At 32.0% G+C, this 16,721-nt stretch overlaps 1 protein-coding gene across 3 annotated transcripts; it reads left to right on the top strand.

Moving 5' to 3' along the window:
• Positions 1 to 505: 505 nt before the first annotated feature.
• Positions 506 to 14,216, top strand: LOC18436779 (pathogenesis-related thaumatin-like protein 3.5). Of its 3 annotated transcripts, none has more exons than XM_011626107.3 (3): positions 506 to 1,062; positions 7,849 to 8,515; positions 13,970 to 14,216. In XM_011626107.3, the coding sequence occupies exons 1-3, from the start codon at positions 999 to 1,001 to the stop codon at positions 14,103 to 14,105; spliced, it is 867 nt and encodes a 288-aa protein (XP_011624409.1). In that variant the 5' UTR covers positions 506 to 998; the 3' UTR covers positions 14,106 to 14,216. The 3 variants fall into 3 exon arrangements, with proteins under 3 accessions (XP_011624409.1, XP_088708179.1, XP_088708180.1); XM_088852053.1 differs by having other exon boundaries at positions 793 to 1,062; positions 13,927 to 14,216; XM_088852054.1 differs by lacking the exon at positions 13,970 to 14,216 and having other exon boundaries at positions 793 to 1,062; positions 7,849 to 8,665.
• The last annotated feature ends 2,505 nt before the right edge of the window (positions 14,217 to 16,721 follow it).

The raw sequence follows: 16,721 nt of genomic DNA, 5'->3' as shown, positions 1-16,721 counted from the left end.
GAACTACGAATGCCCCTCAAAAATCCATCCGAAAAGGTAGTTTTAATGTTGAAAAACCCTTTGATTGATCATCTCAACATCGAGATGTATGACTATGAAAAATAAAAAGATTTCAGTCTCAAAAATAGTGCATTTTACAACATATTATCTACACTGTCTATTTTCAAGATTTTATATGTTTATAGATCTACTTGATTTTAACTATTTTAAAATTTTAAATTTTATAATCAGATTTAAAATTGATTTTGAGATACTCCTAAAAACATTTTACATCAAAATTATATATCATAATAAATTTTGAAAGTACACCTTACCTCTAAACCTACATGTGCACCAGTATGCCAACTACACGCTTTTAAGAGACATGTATTTGGGTGACATAACATGTTGCACCACGCGGTCCTTAAATCCAGTAATATCATGAACTACCAAATTTCATATAACAAAGAGAAAGAGAATTATACAAAGAGATTATTTATATTTGTAACAATTGCTCTTCTCCATCTGACTTCAAATCGGAACGGTAGATGTGTAATTGAAGAGAAGCAAAATTTAAAAAAAACTTTCAAATTTCGTAAGACATCGAAAGTTATCCAATTTGATATCTAATCACCTCCTCATAACAAAAATAATTAAATAAATAAACAATTTCCAATATATAATCCCAAAAGAAAATCATAAAACTACTATATTTTTGCAATTTATTTCCTCCTTCCACGAAACCTCAGGCGACCAAATTATTCGAATTCGAGGGATCTAGTCGTTAAATGGATCACTGTTCATTTGACACGCGTCACAGGCATGAGAGGTGGGATCGAATGAACGCGTGTGCAAGCAAAGGCAACCGCGAAACACCCATCCACACGTATGCCCTTTTTCTCTCTCCGTATATCGCCACCCCGTCTCTCCTCACCTCAGAGAAAGAGTGTGAAAGGGATGTCAGTAAAATAGAGAGAGAAAGATCCACAGCAGAGTTGAGTCCCAATTAACGCTCAAAAATGGAGTCTATGCTTCAATTTGTTCATGCTCTATTGACAGTCACCGTTACGTTTGCCCTGGCAGGTAAGTTTCAATTCCTTAAGAACTTTTGTTTCCGGTTTCTTTCTTTAGATGAAACTCTCTTCTTCTTCTTGTTATTTTCGATGAAGCTCTTTTCTTTTTCTTGTTATTTTCGACGGAACTGCATCGAAATTTCATGTAAATTTCTGATTCAGTGACTGAGTAGATTAACGGAAGAGGATGATATATCGTTGCTCTGTTTTTCTCGAGTGAATGACGAGATTTCTGTAGTCTGCATTTGATTCAAAATTGAATAAACGAAATCGTCCCTAAATTTATCCGAATTTGAATTTTCAGTAAGTTTTCGTGGGAAGACATGGGCGTATTAAGATAATATATCGGTGCTCTCCTCTCTGCTTGAACCCCAGGCGAATTTCTCCATCGCGATAGTACGCGAAGCTTTTGTTCTGTGGAATGACTATATTGCCCCTTTATTTTTCTACAAATTCTTAATTACCCCCCGCATCTGCCTTTGTAATTGGCGTGCGTTTCAGTTATTCTTTAAACAACGACTGCAAGGTTCAGGATCTTTCTGTGCCCCCACTTTCTTTAATCTACACCGTTCATTTTATCAACGGTCCACTGCCCGTTGATGAATTGGGATGATATACTACACACGAGTTGTGTAAATGCCCATCACCAGGAAGGATGGTTAATCTTGACCGTCAGTCCATCTATAATCAACGTCTGCAATGTTTGGCTTGTGGTACACGGTGGATTGTCACTTTTAGACGGTGGAGAATAGAATAATCCTACACGCGGGATTATCATCTGAACTTAGAATACTCCACCGTACATCCGATGTATGTACGGTCATCAGACACGGTGAATAATTATTAGTCCGGAATATGGTACCCGGGTGACGCAAATTTCCCTCGAGCTAAAGGGCGCTTATGTGGTGGTCCTGCAGGATCAAAATGTTCCCCTGGGCAAGACCTAGTTTGTTTGTGGGCGTACTAGGTGACCAATTAAGTTTTATATTAAGTTTATTTAAGTTCCCATCATTACACGTAGAACTAAGGTTGGAGTAATATACATTGTCTTTGTTATTTAAGATTGGATGTCGTTTCTACAAGGCTAGGCTTTTATGAAACACAATAAAGTTTTAATTGGAATCTTCGGAGAATACTTTAGGCATCAGAAATACTGATTGGCTTTAAAATCAATTTCTAATACTTGATTATGAAACTTTTGAAGGTCTTACAAATCAGTGAACATTTATTTTTAGGGAAAAAAAGATATACGCTATTTTTTATGTTTAAAATCTTGATTTTTTTTTACAACCATCATGGTCAAAGCCAAGATGATTGATTTGAAAAAAATTTTAAGCCAAAATTACAACTTTATGAGAGTTTTGAAGTGAGGGTTTACTTATTTTTATAGGGTTGCAGCCCTATCAAACTATTTTTCTTTAATTAATTTGTTTGAAGTATTTTACCTTTATTATATTTTTCAATCATTCAGTATCACTTCTATTGCCGCATAATTTTCTATCTAATGTTTTTTTCTTATGGTTTATTATGAGAATTTAAATGCCGTTACAAAATTGTTATTTTTTGGGTATAATTAGCATGTAGAAGACATTTCTAAATTTTTAATTATTTTTTTGTTGCTTGCATTTTTTTCAATCAAAGATTACTATTTAAAACTAAGGCATCACATAGAATATAAAGAGATTGTTTAGGAGATATGGACAAGGTATTCTTTTGCAACTTTATCATTGCCTTTTTATAAAATAAAAAAAAAAGAATATATAAGTAAAGAATGACGTATAGATAAGGGAGAATAAATCGGAGTGGGACTGTCGCTCTTCTCTATCGCTAATTTTTCTTTGAAAAATGGTTCGATACCCAATCAAAATAAGTAAAGCATCACTTCTTAATTCATCAAAAATTATAATTCATTGAAAAATAATACATCATCTCGGCTTGAATATATAGTTATGAAAAAAGAAAACTATTTTAAGTTCTAAAAATCATGTATGTTATAACAAATTATGTAGACCGTCCATTTCACCCTAAAATTAGGTGTTCATAGATACGTAAGATTTGTATATTTTTCTGAGTTTCAAATTTATTATTGGTTTTGAAAATTGATTTAGATCTATCATGCATATTTCTATTGTCAAACGTGCTTTCCAGATAAGGATTTGAGGCGAGGCTTTTTTTGTTTCCGTAAAGCCTAGGTCCTATAAAAACTTCGTATCTTTGTATTATCTTAAAAGAGTAGCAAATTTAGTTGTTCAACTAAAATTAATTATGTAGAACAACATAACCTGAGCTTCTATAAATAATATTGTTGCTTTATATAAAGAGTGCGGTATGTATAGAGCCAAGCCTCCAAACAATCATAGTGTCGAGAAATGTAGTTTCAATTCTGCAAGTCTTTGTGACAGCCTCAAAAGATATTAAACTTTTAAAATAGTGTAGATCAAGAATATCTATGAAAACCTAAAAATTGACGGTCTAAAAATTTGTTACAAGGTTCACTATTTTCAAAACTTGAAATCCATTTTTTTCTCATGTCCATGCATATTGATATCGAGATGATCAATTTGTGGACATTTGGGCATCAAACCAACACCTTCTAGTGAAATTTTTGCGGTAGGCTCTAATTTGATTGTTTAGAGCCTCGGCTCTATATAAACTTTTTCCCTATATAAAAGAGGGTGTCGTTTCTATAAGGTTGCAACCTTAAACAATCAAATTAAGGGGCACCTCCAAATTTTATCATAACATGTAATTTTAGTGTGAATAATTCTTAGGATTACCTCAAAATCGATTTTCATATCTAATTATAAACTTTTAAACTCTAAAAATAGTAAAAATCAAGTAGATCTATAAACATATGAAAAATTTGAAAATGGACGGTCTAGATAATGTGTTGCAAGATGCACTATTTCTATGATTCAATATATTTTTTTTTCAAATTCATCCATCTCCTTCTTGAGATGATCAATTAGAGGGATTTTCAACATTAAAACAACCTTTTCTGATAGATTTTTTAGGTGCATATGTAGTTCTACATTTTAAGGTTGCAACCTCATATAAACTTTTTCCTATAAAAAAGGTGCCGTTTATATAGAGCCAAGCTCTAAACAATCAAAGTAGAGCACACTTTCAAATAATGTTGATAAATGTGGTTTCAATACTGGAAATCTTTGTGATAGCCTTAAAATAAATTTTCATCGCAAATTATAAAATTTAAAGTTTAAAAAATGATGTAGATCAAAAAAATCTATGAAAACTTGAAAATCTTTAAAATTGACGGTCTAAAAATGTAGTACAAGATGCACTATTTCAAAAACTTGAAATCCATTTTTTTCTGATTTACATACATCTTGATGTCGAAAATGATTAATTTGAGGATATTTAGGCATCAAAACAATCTCTTCTAATAAAGTTTTTGATGTGCGCTCTAATTTGATTGTTTAGAGTCTCAGCTCTGTATAAACATTTTCTTACTCAAAATGCCCTTAATAACCGATAGAAGTAAGGTACACCTTAAACAAGGTGTCAACTTTGTACTATAAAGTAAGATACACCGTAAACCCTACAAAAAATAGTTGTTTTAATGATAAGAAACCCTCAAGTTTGATCATCTCAACTGGAGATGTATAGATACAAAAGAAATGGATGGTAAGTTTTAAAAATAGTGCATCTTATAACATTTTTTTGGAAATGTACTTTCAAGATTTTGAGTGACTATCAATCAGATTCATTTGCACCCTTTGTCGAACTTTAAATTTTATACTTCAAGATTTGAAATAGAGTTTTAGGTCATTGCGAAGTTTTTGGCACTAAAGCTATATCCTTCAACAGAGTTTAAAGATGTGTCTTACTTTTATTGTCTAAAGTGCACATCTTATATAAATCTCACCACTTTTAATAGAGAATATATGCTATAAGACTGTTTAATTTTAGTACAAAGAAGTCATCATCACTCTCAAGCGATGGATGTTAAATTCTACAATATTGAAGTGTCGCAACATTTCAGAATTTGTTTTTATTTCTTTTCGTTTTATGGGACTTGTGTTCAATCAATGACACATTTAATCCACCCGATTTTACATCTAAGGGTCAATAGTGATTGTGATCTCCTTGTATATAGTAAGTACACTACCTTATTATATACATCTACTTTTTAATAAGGTCACTGGTGCATTACCATGGTTCCGACCAATGTTAACAAGGCCCAACCAGCCATTGAACCACTGAGGGGTTTCATCTAATCAAAAGCGGTCTAACAACTAATCAAACTTGTTAGATTGGATTTTAGAAGAAAGAAATTTGTTATAATAGTTAGAAAATATAAAAATTAAATTACTATAAATATGCCCAACTTCATTTTGATGGTCGAACAGGTTAAAATTGATTAGTCCGACACGCCAAAATCAAACAAACATCAGTTTTAACTAATTTTCGTCTAAACTTGATTTTAAACTTTAGACCAGATTAACTAAAGCACCAATAGGGCCATCAGTTTGGCCTGGTATAAATAAATATGGTTCCAAACATTTAGGTCCTCTTGTTATAATTGGTCCTAGCTAGTTCATTCGTTGGATTCCGATCAGTGTACATTACCATCTATCAATTCACTAAATGGGCCATATGAACCACAATTTCTTAGTGGAGAACTCAAATAGTCCATTTGGCTGGACTGGATTTTAGAGAAAAATAGAACAAATAATACTTCAAAATATAAAAAATATTAAAATTATGTGCAATTTCATTTTAGCTCGTTAAACTGATTGTTCCGGCCAAGACTAACTTAGTCAAATATCGATTTTGACCTATTTTCATCTAAATTTGGTTTTAAATCAAATCGACCAAGGCACCGGTTAATAAGACCACGGATTTGGTGCGGTCATAATAACCATGGTTCCAAGATTTAGGTCATGTCTTTTTGTTACAGGTCCCATTCACTTGATTTCGATTAGTGTGCATTACCATCCTTCATTTCATAAGTTGGGCCATATAAACCACAATTTCGTAGTGCAAAACTCGCATAGTTCATTTGGTTTCACCATTTGATGGACTGTAGATCAGATTATTAAGAGAAAAATGGACCGTACAAACACACAAACTCACGGGTTTACTTTTTTCTGTTATTTCTGGTCTACCCCTTGTTTCATGGATGAGAGTGCTAAGCCTTCAAGTGATATGTTTGTTAACAGACATGCTTTTCCTCCTTCCTTTCTATTTTCGCAGGGAATGAAGGGCAACTTCCCATTTCTTATCATTTGCTAGATTCTTGTCCTTTTCCCTTTTCGTGTTTTTGAGAAAATTATCAAATCATATTTCCCTTTAGATCGAATTTCAAATAGAGCATCATTGTTTCAATCAATTTCAAATTGTCTCTAAAAGCATGCATTTACATCATCATGGAGTCCTAAATTGTTGGGAAATTTATTAACTCCTATAAAATAAAAAGTCAAGTTGATAGCTCTCCCATTAGATAAGATGTCAAATAGTTGATTGCTCTAGTGAATTTTCGTAAATCTCGGTTTACTCTTTGGCTTTATTGATAAATTTATGTTATTTTTACCCTTCTTTTACTGTCCCTCCCTTTCAATCTTGGAAAAAGTTTATATAAGATAGCAACCTTATATTGTCGAAGTAAGATGCACCTAAAAAACCTTATATTGTCGAAGTAAGATGCACCTAAAAACTCTTGCAGTGGGAGTATTCCGGCATAGGAAAACCCCTCCAACTGATCATCTTGACTTTGAGATGAATGGACATGAAGATAAAAAAGAATTTTAAGTCTAAAAAATAGTGCATCTTGTAACAAGTTATTTAGACCGTTTATTTTAAAGATTTTCCAGTGTTTCTTGATCTGCTCGATCTGTACCATTGTGAAAATTTTAAATTTTATAACTGAGGATAAAAAGAGATTTTGAAACGATCATAAGGTTTTCGACACCGAAACGACATCTCTAAGTAAATTTTATAGGTGAGCCTCACTTCTACATTATAAGGAGGAAACCTTATTCAAACCGCTCCTTCAATGTTTAGTTTCCATCTTAACATTAATTTCATTTGACCTACTTGTTTTCTCCTCTAAGAGTCCTGGTTAAGTTAGTGGACATTTTAGTCTAGGGCAAACTTTCTATGCTTCCACCCGTCCATTCTGAATGGAGGGCTAAGATTGCCCCAATCACAATGTCACGTCTCTATACTATTTTATTTTTAATTTTCTTTTCTATAAATTATTTTGACACCAAATTTTAGATATCCAATCCTCTGTTAAACTCGCACTAGCAAAAAATATTAAAAAAATATTTCCAATAAAATAAAATGACCACAATACCCCTGAAAGTTTCAAGAGGTATTTGGGTCATTATATTTAATCAAAAAACTATTTTAACTATTTTTTATAGGTGTGCCCTAATGAGACTTTGTCACGTATTAAATTTCATATTAATACAATTCGTATAAAAAAAACCTAAAAATAAAGTACTTTGAGACATTGGATCTAAGATCAAACGGTGAGTGGCTCTCTTGATCAAAATTAGACGGCTGAATGGTAGGGAACCATAGATCTTCTACGTTATAGGGGAAGTATAGAAACCTTTCCCTTTAGTCTATGGGGAAGCCACTTTGTCATCTATCATTTTAATGGGAAGTGAGATGACACTGAGGACTATTGTTGTGACTCTTCTATTCACTCTCTTCAATTGCCTCTTTTTTTTGTTTTTTTTTTAATATACCCTTGCCCAATTAAAATTTCCCTTAAGGCCCTGATAGCCCTTCTTATTTCTAATTTCCTATTTTACCCCCTACTCAGGCCTTGCACCAAGCCCTATAGAAGCCCGAACCTTCACCATCGTGAACGACTGCAAGGAAACTGTGTGGCCCGGGATCACCCCTGGTGAGGCCCTCGCTGGTGGAGGCTTTGCCCTAAAACCTGGGCAGTCCCGCATCCTCACTGCTCCCACTGGATGGTCCGGACGTATCTGGGGCCGCACGGGTTGTTCCTTTGACGACACTGGCAATGGCAGCTGCCAAACCGGCGGATGTGGTAGTTCCCTCAAATGTGGTGGCTCTGGGAACACCCCTGCTACTCTAGCCGAATTCACACTTGGAGCCAGAGATTTTTATGATGTTAGCCTTGTTGACGGCTTCAACCTTCCCATGGTGGTCACTCCAGTACATGGCCAGGGAAATTGTAGTTCCGCGGGATGTGATGGCGATTTGAGGGATACATGCCCCTCAGAGTTAGCTGTGAAAGCCGGGAGTCAGACGGTCGGGTGTCGGAGCGCTTGCAATGTGTTCGGGTCAGAGCAGTATTGCTGCACTGGGATGCATGCCAATTCACTCACTTGTCAGCCCACATCATATTCCAAGAAGTTCAAGGAGGCTTGTCCTGCAGCTTACAGTTATGCCTATGATGATCCCACCAGCATCTTTATATGTGTGGATGCGGATTATATCGTTACCTTTTGCTCCAAGAGGTAAAGGGCTTGGACTTTAAAACCCATACCCGTATGACCAGGTTAAAACTATGGTCATGTGGTACATCGCCATGTTTTCTTTCTATTTTTTGATAGATGTTGCCTTCATTTTACTCGTAACATCAAAAAGTATAGCATTATTCCGAAAAAGAATTCAACTAAAAAGTTCGAATCAACAACTCTTGCCTAGAAAATCCTTTCTTAGCCGATTCATCTGCAATTTCATTAGCCTTTGTTCTGCCATCTCATAGCTTCCCCGTAAACATGCAATCAGGTGGCCTCCGATTGTTCACATATTTCCGAGATCCCGATTTTAATCGATCTAAGACGCCAAGGTACTCCATGTTCCTTCTTATCCCACTTTATTGTATTCATGAATCACCCTCAACCATTAGGACCACTCAACACCTCTACTTTGTTAGTCGTCACTTGACCACATGGGTCAGAAAAAGCCACCAAAATGGCAACGTGATGGTCCCCAAATACTCCCATACCCAGCTGCACCTAGATTACCTAAAAAACTCCAATCAAAATTCTATTTGATATAATCCAAAGGTAGTGAAGTCCATTATTAACTCTTACAAGAAGCCATTCTGACAACCTCATTAGTATTAAAGAAAATGTCATGTCTGGAATACCCCAAGATTCCTTTGTAATCAAAATCCAGGTAGCTATGGAGTACAAGATTTTAATTTTCAATTTTTAGCACCGGTTAGGAGGTGCGATTTGGTTCGGGAGGAAGGCTCTAAAAGGGCAAAAGAAGGCCCAAAAGAGCATAGATAGATAGTGAGAAAAAATATAGTGACTTGTAATCATATTAAGGGTATTGACAAATTAATAGAGAAAAATAGAAGAACATGATTCATATAATCCGACCCCAAACAATTGAGATACTCTTACAACCAACCATTTTTAAATTTAAGGGACAAGAATGATTGTGACCTCTATGTAAAAAAGATAAATTGTCTCATTAGCTCAAACCACTTTAAAATCTATTCTAAAGTTGCTTTGTTGATTATCCCACGCTGTAAATATGAATTTTATTAAAATGTAATTGCAAATTTATGTTTCTAAATTCTATAATTTTGTAGATTTATTCATTTGTGAGGGACATTGTTTGAAACGTTTATTATAATATTATAATTAATAATTATATATTGATAATCAAATCTTGTATGTTATTTATTAATTGATTTATATTATAAATTATATAACGTACTATTCTTTGTTATAGCTGTAAATAAAAATTTTAAAATTAGATGATATTATCAGACAAATTTTGAATTATTATTATTTATATGGTAAATTATTTTTAGTACTATATTATAATTAATAATTATATAGACATCTAAACAAGGAAAAAATATCTCAATATTCTGGGATTTTTGCAAATAATGAAACTATATAATTCGTCAATCTTAATTTCTTTTAGAAATGGGGGGGGGGGGGGTCTAAGGATGATTAAATATGGTTGATTAAATTTATTTATTTTCTTTTTATTTTCATTAAAACAAGATTACAAATTCATCTTTTGAGCCTTAAGAAAACAATATATATATATATATATATATATATATATATATATATATATATATATATATATATATATATATATATATATATATATATATATATATATATATATATATATATATATATAATATTATAGTTAGTTAAGTTGTGATAATTTTAGACAAGTAAAGAGAATTAATAAATGTTTGATGTGATACTAATTCACTTTATATGAAAATTATTTCATTTAATCTTATAATATGGAAGTGTTTTCTATTATTTTTAAATCATTTAGATGCAATATAATAAGGGAGTGGATTTTGTATGCCCACTTGATGACCGCTACAGTAAACGGTAATGGCCTAGATTGAATCTGGGCCGATCTGACAGACACGACCTCATTTCGTTGAATTTTCATTTATTTTTTACAAATCTAAATCATTTGAAATTTTAGGCGTGCGTTCTTCTCATCAAGGCGCACCTAATAAAAATATACAAATAATAATTCGTTAAAAAAAAAAGATCAAAATACCCCCAAAAAGTTTTGAGGGTACTTTGGTCAATTTATTTCATGTAAAATATTTTTTTGATATTTTTCATAGATTCGGCTCTTTTTGAAGAAAACACACCTAAAATTTCAAGTGGTTTGCATTTGTAAAAAAAAAAATTAAAATTCAAACACTACCAGACATCCGTGATTATCAGATCGTCCCAGATTCAATATGGGTCATGGGTGTTTACTGTAGCACTACGAGCATGGGCGTAAAAAATATTTTTTCATATAATAATATTTATTATAATTAATAATATACAGACATCTAAATGGGAAAACAACATCTCAGTATTCATCGATTTTTACAAGGTAATAAAAGTTCAAAATGCACCACTCTTAATTTCTTTTCGAAACTAAGAATACACTATATTTAGATATTTATAGTGATTTTTTGATATTTTTTGGCAAAAATTTTACCGATTCAGTCGATTCACCGATCGATCCGACACGGGTATGGGTGTAGGCGATTCGGGTCATCAATCTATTTTTTCAAACACTGCTTTAATTTATTGGATTTCACATCGAATGGCTAAATTGATTATGACCTCCATATATCAAAAATAAATGGTCTCATAATATTTACCCATTAGATATTTTTAGGATAATTAAAAATTGAGGTGCTTAATAAAATTCATAAAAAAAAGTTATGTAATATTGTTGAAGAAAATTATGTTATTGTTTAGAAAGTATTATTTTTATTTATTTTTATTTTACGCTCCAACAAGATCGTATTGTGATACTGTGCAGATAATCATTTGAGTGGGAAAGGGCTGCTTAAAAGGATTTTTTTCAATTTGAAATTTAGGATCTCCAATGAATAAAAAAATGATTATTTTTTAAAATTATTTTTTATAATATAGATTTTGGCTTTTTGGATACTACATGGATGCAAAATATTTTTATCTTTTCTTAAAAAATATATTAAATATTTTTATTGAATTATTCATTACAATGTTTTTTTTATTAAATTTGAGATAGCTTTCTCTCCCTAAAACTTAAATTTGAGATAGCTTTCTCTTTAAAAATTTTGAGATTGTTTCTCTCTCTAAAAATTTTCAAGCACTTTTTCTAAAACTTAAAATTTGAGATAGTTTTTCTCTAAAAATTTTAACTATTTTCTCTCTCTAAAATTGGATATGGTTTGTGTGGCTAACATTTTAAGAAACTTTATATGTTCAAAACAACATTTTAAGATACTTGTCTCTCTAAATCTTAAAATATGATATAGATTCTCTATCTAAAACTTTGAGATAGTTTTTTTCTAAAAATTTAAAGATACTTCCTCTCTATAAAACTATTTCTTTCTCTAAAATTTAGAGACAGTTTCTCTTCCTAAAAATTTTCAAATACTCTCTCTCTAAAACTTAAAATTTGATATAGTTTCTCTCTAAAAAATATGATATAGTTTCTCTCTCTAAAATATTTGAGGTATTTTCTCTCTCTAAAAATTTTCAATTACTTTCTCTCTCTAAAATTTAAAATTTGATATAGTTTCTCTCTAAATTTTGATATAATTTCTCTCTCTAAAACTTAAAAACTGATCTAGTTTATCTTTCTAAAAATTTTGAGATAGTTTCTCTTTCTAAATAATTTTCAATATCTCTCTCGAAGACTTAAAATTTGAGATAGTTTGTCTCTCTTTGAATTTTCAGGTACTTCCTCTTTATAAAACTAAAAAATTGAGATAGTTTTTGTCTTTAAAGATTTCAAGTATTTTCCCTCTCGACAACTTAAAATTCGAGATATTTTCTCTCTCTAAATATTTTCAGATAGTTTCTCTCTCTAAAACATTTTTAGATACTTCTGTCTCTAAAATTTGATATAGTCTCTCTCGTTAAATTTTTAAGATATTTTATTTCTCTAAAACTTAAAATGTGAAGTAGTCTATCTAGAAGAACTTTAAGATAATTTCTCTTTCTAAAAATTTTCGATAGTTTGAAATTGTCTCTACAAAAATCTTGAGATAATTTTTCTATCTAAAAGTTTTTGATAGTTTTCCTCGTTAAAATTAGAGACAGTTTTTCTCACTAAAATTTTATGATACTTTCTCTTTCTAAAATATAAAGTTTGAGATAGTTTCTCTCTCCAACTCTGGAGGTGCTTTTGTGAAATTAATTGTATTTTATAAAGTAGATGTCTCTGTAACAGGGAAATCTTAATGGAAATCAATTTCAGAGGGTAAAGACAATGATACATATTTCTTTATTTTTTGCTTGAAATGAGGAAAACAATTACGGATGAAAATAATTTTCACTCCCGAAAATTCGATCCAAATGCTAGAAATGTGCCATCTTCATTGAAAAACATTTCTGGAAATATATTTCCAAATATACAAACGACCCCCTTAGATCGGACAGTCCAAAAATATAAAGCCTCAATCCCACTAAGTTAATATTTTGGAGTTTCTTTTTTTAATGTTATTTAGGAGAAGTTATTAGGTCGAAGAAGTACTTCCTATAATCGTTTTACTTGAAGGAATGTACCAGAGGAAATGCTCCCGTAGGAGCACATAATATTGTAACGTATGTATAAAGAACATGATTCTACTATGGACCCGGATTCTATGCCGCCAAGCCCACATATGTAGAAGTGCGGGCCTCTTAATAAATCTATTTTTGAGATGGATTTTAAGACTTAATTTTAAAGACATATAATCTTTATCATGGAGATTGCGAATATGAAAAATAAATAAATTTTGTAAACTAGAAATAATAATTCTAGAAAGATAACATTTAGACCGTTAGTTTCCATTGTTTTTAGATAGAGCACCTACTTACATCCATCTTTAAGATGGATGCTTTACACTTTCTGGACTGCATATATAGAAATACGGTCCAGCCCGTATGAAACAATTTTCCTTCTAACTATATCCCTCTCACTACATACAAGCAATCTGGATGAATCCTCTGGACATATGTCATTGTCAATGCACGCGCTACGTCTTTGGCTCAATTCCTACCCAAGGTAGGAGGCCCCTCCCCCTGACTCACCAAATTGATTTGAATTATCACCTGATCTTGAATCGGGCTTGGGCTTGAGTGGTTAGCCATAAACATCAAATAACGTTACTACATTGTAAAACCCAAATTGCAAATAAATGAACTTACTCTTCTAGTGCTCACTAAATTGAGTTGAATTATCACCTGATCTCGAAATCGGGCTTGGGTTTGAACAGTAACATTAAACGTCAAGTAACGCTACATCTCAAGTTCGATTCCGACCACTTGGATTACCTAAAAAAGGGCCTGAAATTAGACCCTTTTGAGTTTTTAAGAGGTTTTGTATTTTTAGAAGATATTCTAGTTCTTTTTTATATAAATGGATTCTAAATGAACAATAATAACAGTGGGAAACAACAACCTACCACTGCTAATATGTGGGGTTCGCAGGGGACGCAAGGTGTGCACTTACTTCAACAACAAGCTCACATGCACCGGAGGTTCCCGATCGCTTAGCCCTCCGAGATGGGCGGCCATGATTTTCTTGGCGTGGATTGTTTTGTGGGTTGTATTCTTGAGGACTTAATATAAATGAACATTTTCCTCAAGTGTATATTCTGATTGTGCACATTGATTCTTATTATTTTTTCTAGGAAGGTTCCATGAAATGAAATGCATTGTTGTTAATTGTTTGAAATTGAAAATTTGAATTTTTTTTTTTTTTTTTTGATCAATGTTCAAAATTTTATCGATAAACTAAAAGGAAATTCCACCGGGACATATAGAGAGAAAAACAAGCCCAATGCCCCTTTTTGCCAAAGCATCAGCAACTTTATTAGCCTTTCTATAAACATGGCAGGAAGTGACAATCAAAGTTGTAACATCCCTAATCTGCAACCATAAAGATCGAAATTTCCACATAAGAGACTGCTCATTTTTACTAAAAATTTGAATTCATTGAGATTATTATGAGTTGAACATAGCAAGAACGTCAGCATGGTCACACAAGAATTGAGAAATAGTCAAATTTCATTGGCTTGCTTGCCCTCCTATGTTACATGGATGTGGACACGTGCGTCAAATTATAATATAAATAGGGGTCTCAGAAACGTAAACTCTAAAAAAATGACATCTAGACACGATATGTCTGTACAATATATAGGTACTTACATATGTACATGTGTAATTTAGTTATAGCCCACTTTTCGATTTATGTATACAACAATTTATGTCATACAATAATAGTAAAGCATCCAGAAAAATAAAAATAAATAAATTAATAGCCTAAAAAATATTACTTTGCGAATTTGAGTTTTATTTATCAAAATTTCTTATAGATCAATCTAAGCTTAAATCATAACAGCATGAAAAAAAAGCTACAAACTATTAGTTAACTATTAATTCAAAATGTAGCATTGCTTATTGTGTGGCTATTGAAAAGGGTTCTAACGCATTCATCCAAAATGATATGGTCATCCCACTAGCACCCTCAATAGACTCATCTTTTTCTAAGATTGATTCATCACATACTATATGCTTAATATCAATTTCAGTAGGCCTATCTATGTTATCTCCATTGATGCCAACATCCCAATATCTATATGGACTGGATTTATAACCACCTTGCCTCCTCGTAAAAATTGCCAAATGCTAGTACAAGATTTTAATACTTTACATTATAAAAGTATACAAAATTTAAATAATATTAAATAATAATACAAGCTTTCAACATTATTAAAAATCAATTACAAAGATAAGGAAACATAAAATGCAAGTCATGCTATTAATGACAAAAAAACAGTGGTAAACAATTAAGATCTTATATATCACAAGGCATAACAAAAAGAGGAGAGAATAGTTGAAGAAGAGATATGAATATCCAGTGGTCTACCGGGCATAACAAAAAGAGAAGAGAAAATAGTTGAACAAGAGATATAAATATCCAGTGGTCCACAATTTGGAAAGGGAGAACTAATGGTCTACATGGCATGGAGAGTAGAAATCAATGACGCGTGACTTGGAGAAGAAGAAACCAATTAAAGAGGGAAAAACCCGAAAAAGTTTTATAGTAGTTGAAATAAATCTATATTTTTATTTATAATAATGATGACTTTTGGAAACCCTAGTTTAACGAATAGAAATATTTTTTATTCCTATTTTAAAGACTTATTTTATTCTAAAATGCTTTGTACTTTTAGAATAAAATACTCTTCAATAAATAATGAAGTTTTTAAAAGTACATAAGTATTTTAAAGTACGGTACTTAATAGAGGATTGTATGGGGTCGAAGAGTATCAACACATGTGTGTCTCTCAAGCATTGATACGTTGTCGGATCCCCAGAAATGCGTGTCTATGTTACATAGTTGCCCTCTAAGTTTAACATGAGCTAATCTAACCTGCAAAAATTGGCTTATAAGCGTCTGGTTGATAAGTATTGATGATTAAATTCACCTTTAAGTAGTATAGACTTTGATTTTCAAGTCCCCTTTATATCTTTTTTTGTGTGTGTAAATCTCTTGGGTATTATCATTTTATGACTTTCCCACGCTATTCACACTGGTATATTTAGATGTACTTGTTATCGTTGATAATTCAGTGAAACAATAACTTGATCCCAATAATGAATCACATGTTGTTTGGCAATATGTCCATTTTATAAAGTATTTAAAATAAATTTAAGGGTAATGATCATGTGCATTTTAGATACACCACATTACTGCGTCTAAGAGTTTTTTTAACCTTTTTTAAGAGAAATGACATTTCATCCTTATTGCGCTCTCTCCTGTGCGCTGCTGAAAACAACTCCCAAAACACTCCTTTATCTTGATGATCCTTAATTCCTATATTCCTTGCCTAAAATGTTCTCTCTCTCTTTCTCTCTCTCACATACAGACACACAAACATAGAGAGATAGATTACCCAAAATCCTCTCTTCCTCTTCCTAACCCCTTATTACCTGGTTGTATCTGAATCTGCTACTGAGAAAAGAGATAGATAGATGAAACCTTCAAGGAAGTCGTTGTTTTATAGACACAATAATGATAATTTACATCAATAATACACTAACAATGCTAAAATATGACAAAAAAAAGTTGTTTTATAGACACAATAATGATAATTTACATCAATAATACACCAAAAATGCTAAAATATGACCAAAAAACAAATCAAAAAAGCTAAAAAAAGTGATTCACGGGTTT

This window comes from Amborella trichopoda, chromosome 11 (assembly GCF_054954075.1).
Source record: "Amborella trichopoda isolate Santa Cruz 75 chromosome 11, AtrichopodaSantaCruz75HAP2 v2.0, whole genome shotgun sequence".
NCBI lineage: Eukaryota > Viridiplantae > Streptophyta > Magnoliopsida > Amborellales > Amborellaceae > Amborella > Amborella trichopoda.
This window is presented reverse-complemented; position numbering and strand designations above follow the sequence as displayed.

What these genes read in the sequence shown, in the direction of transcription:
- LOC18436779 (XM_011626107.3), top strand. Translation starts at nt 999, where the DNA reads ATGGAGTCTATGCTTCAATTTGTTCATGCTCTATTGACAGTCACCGTT. An exon ending in CGTTACGTTTGCCCTGGCAG is followed by an intron (nt 1,063 to 7,848) that starts GTAAGTTTCAAT and finishes CCCCCTACTCAG; the next exon opens with GCCTTGCACCAAGCCCTATA. An exon ending in GTTACCTTTTGCTCCAAGAG is followed by an intron (nt 8,516 to 13,969) that starts GTAAAGGGCTTG and finishes TGGGGTTCGCAG; the next exon opens with GGGACGCAAGGTGTGCACTT.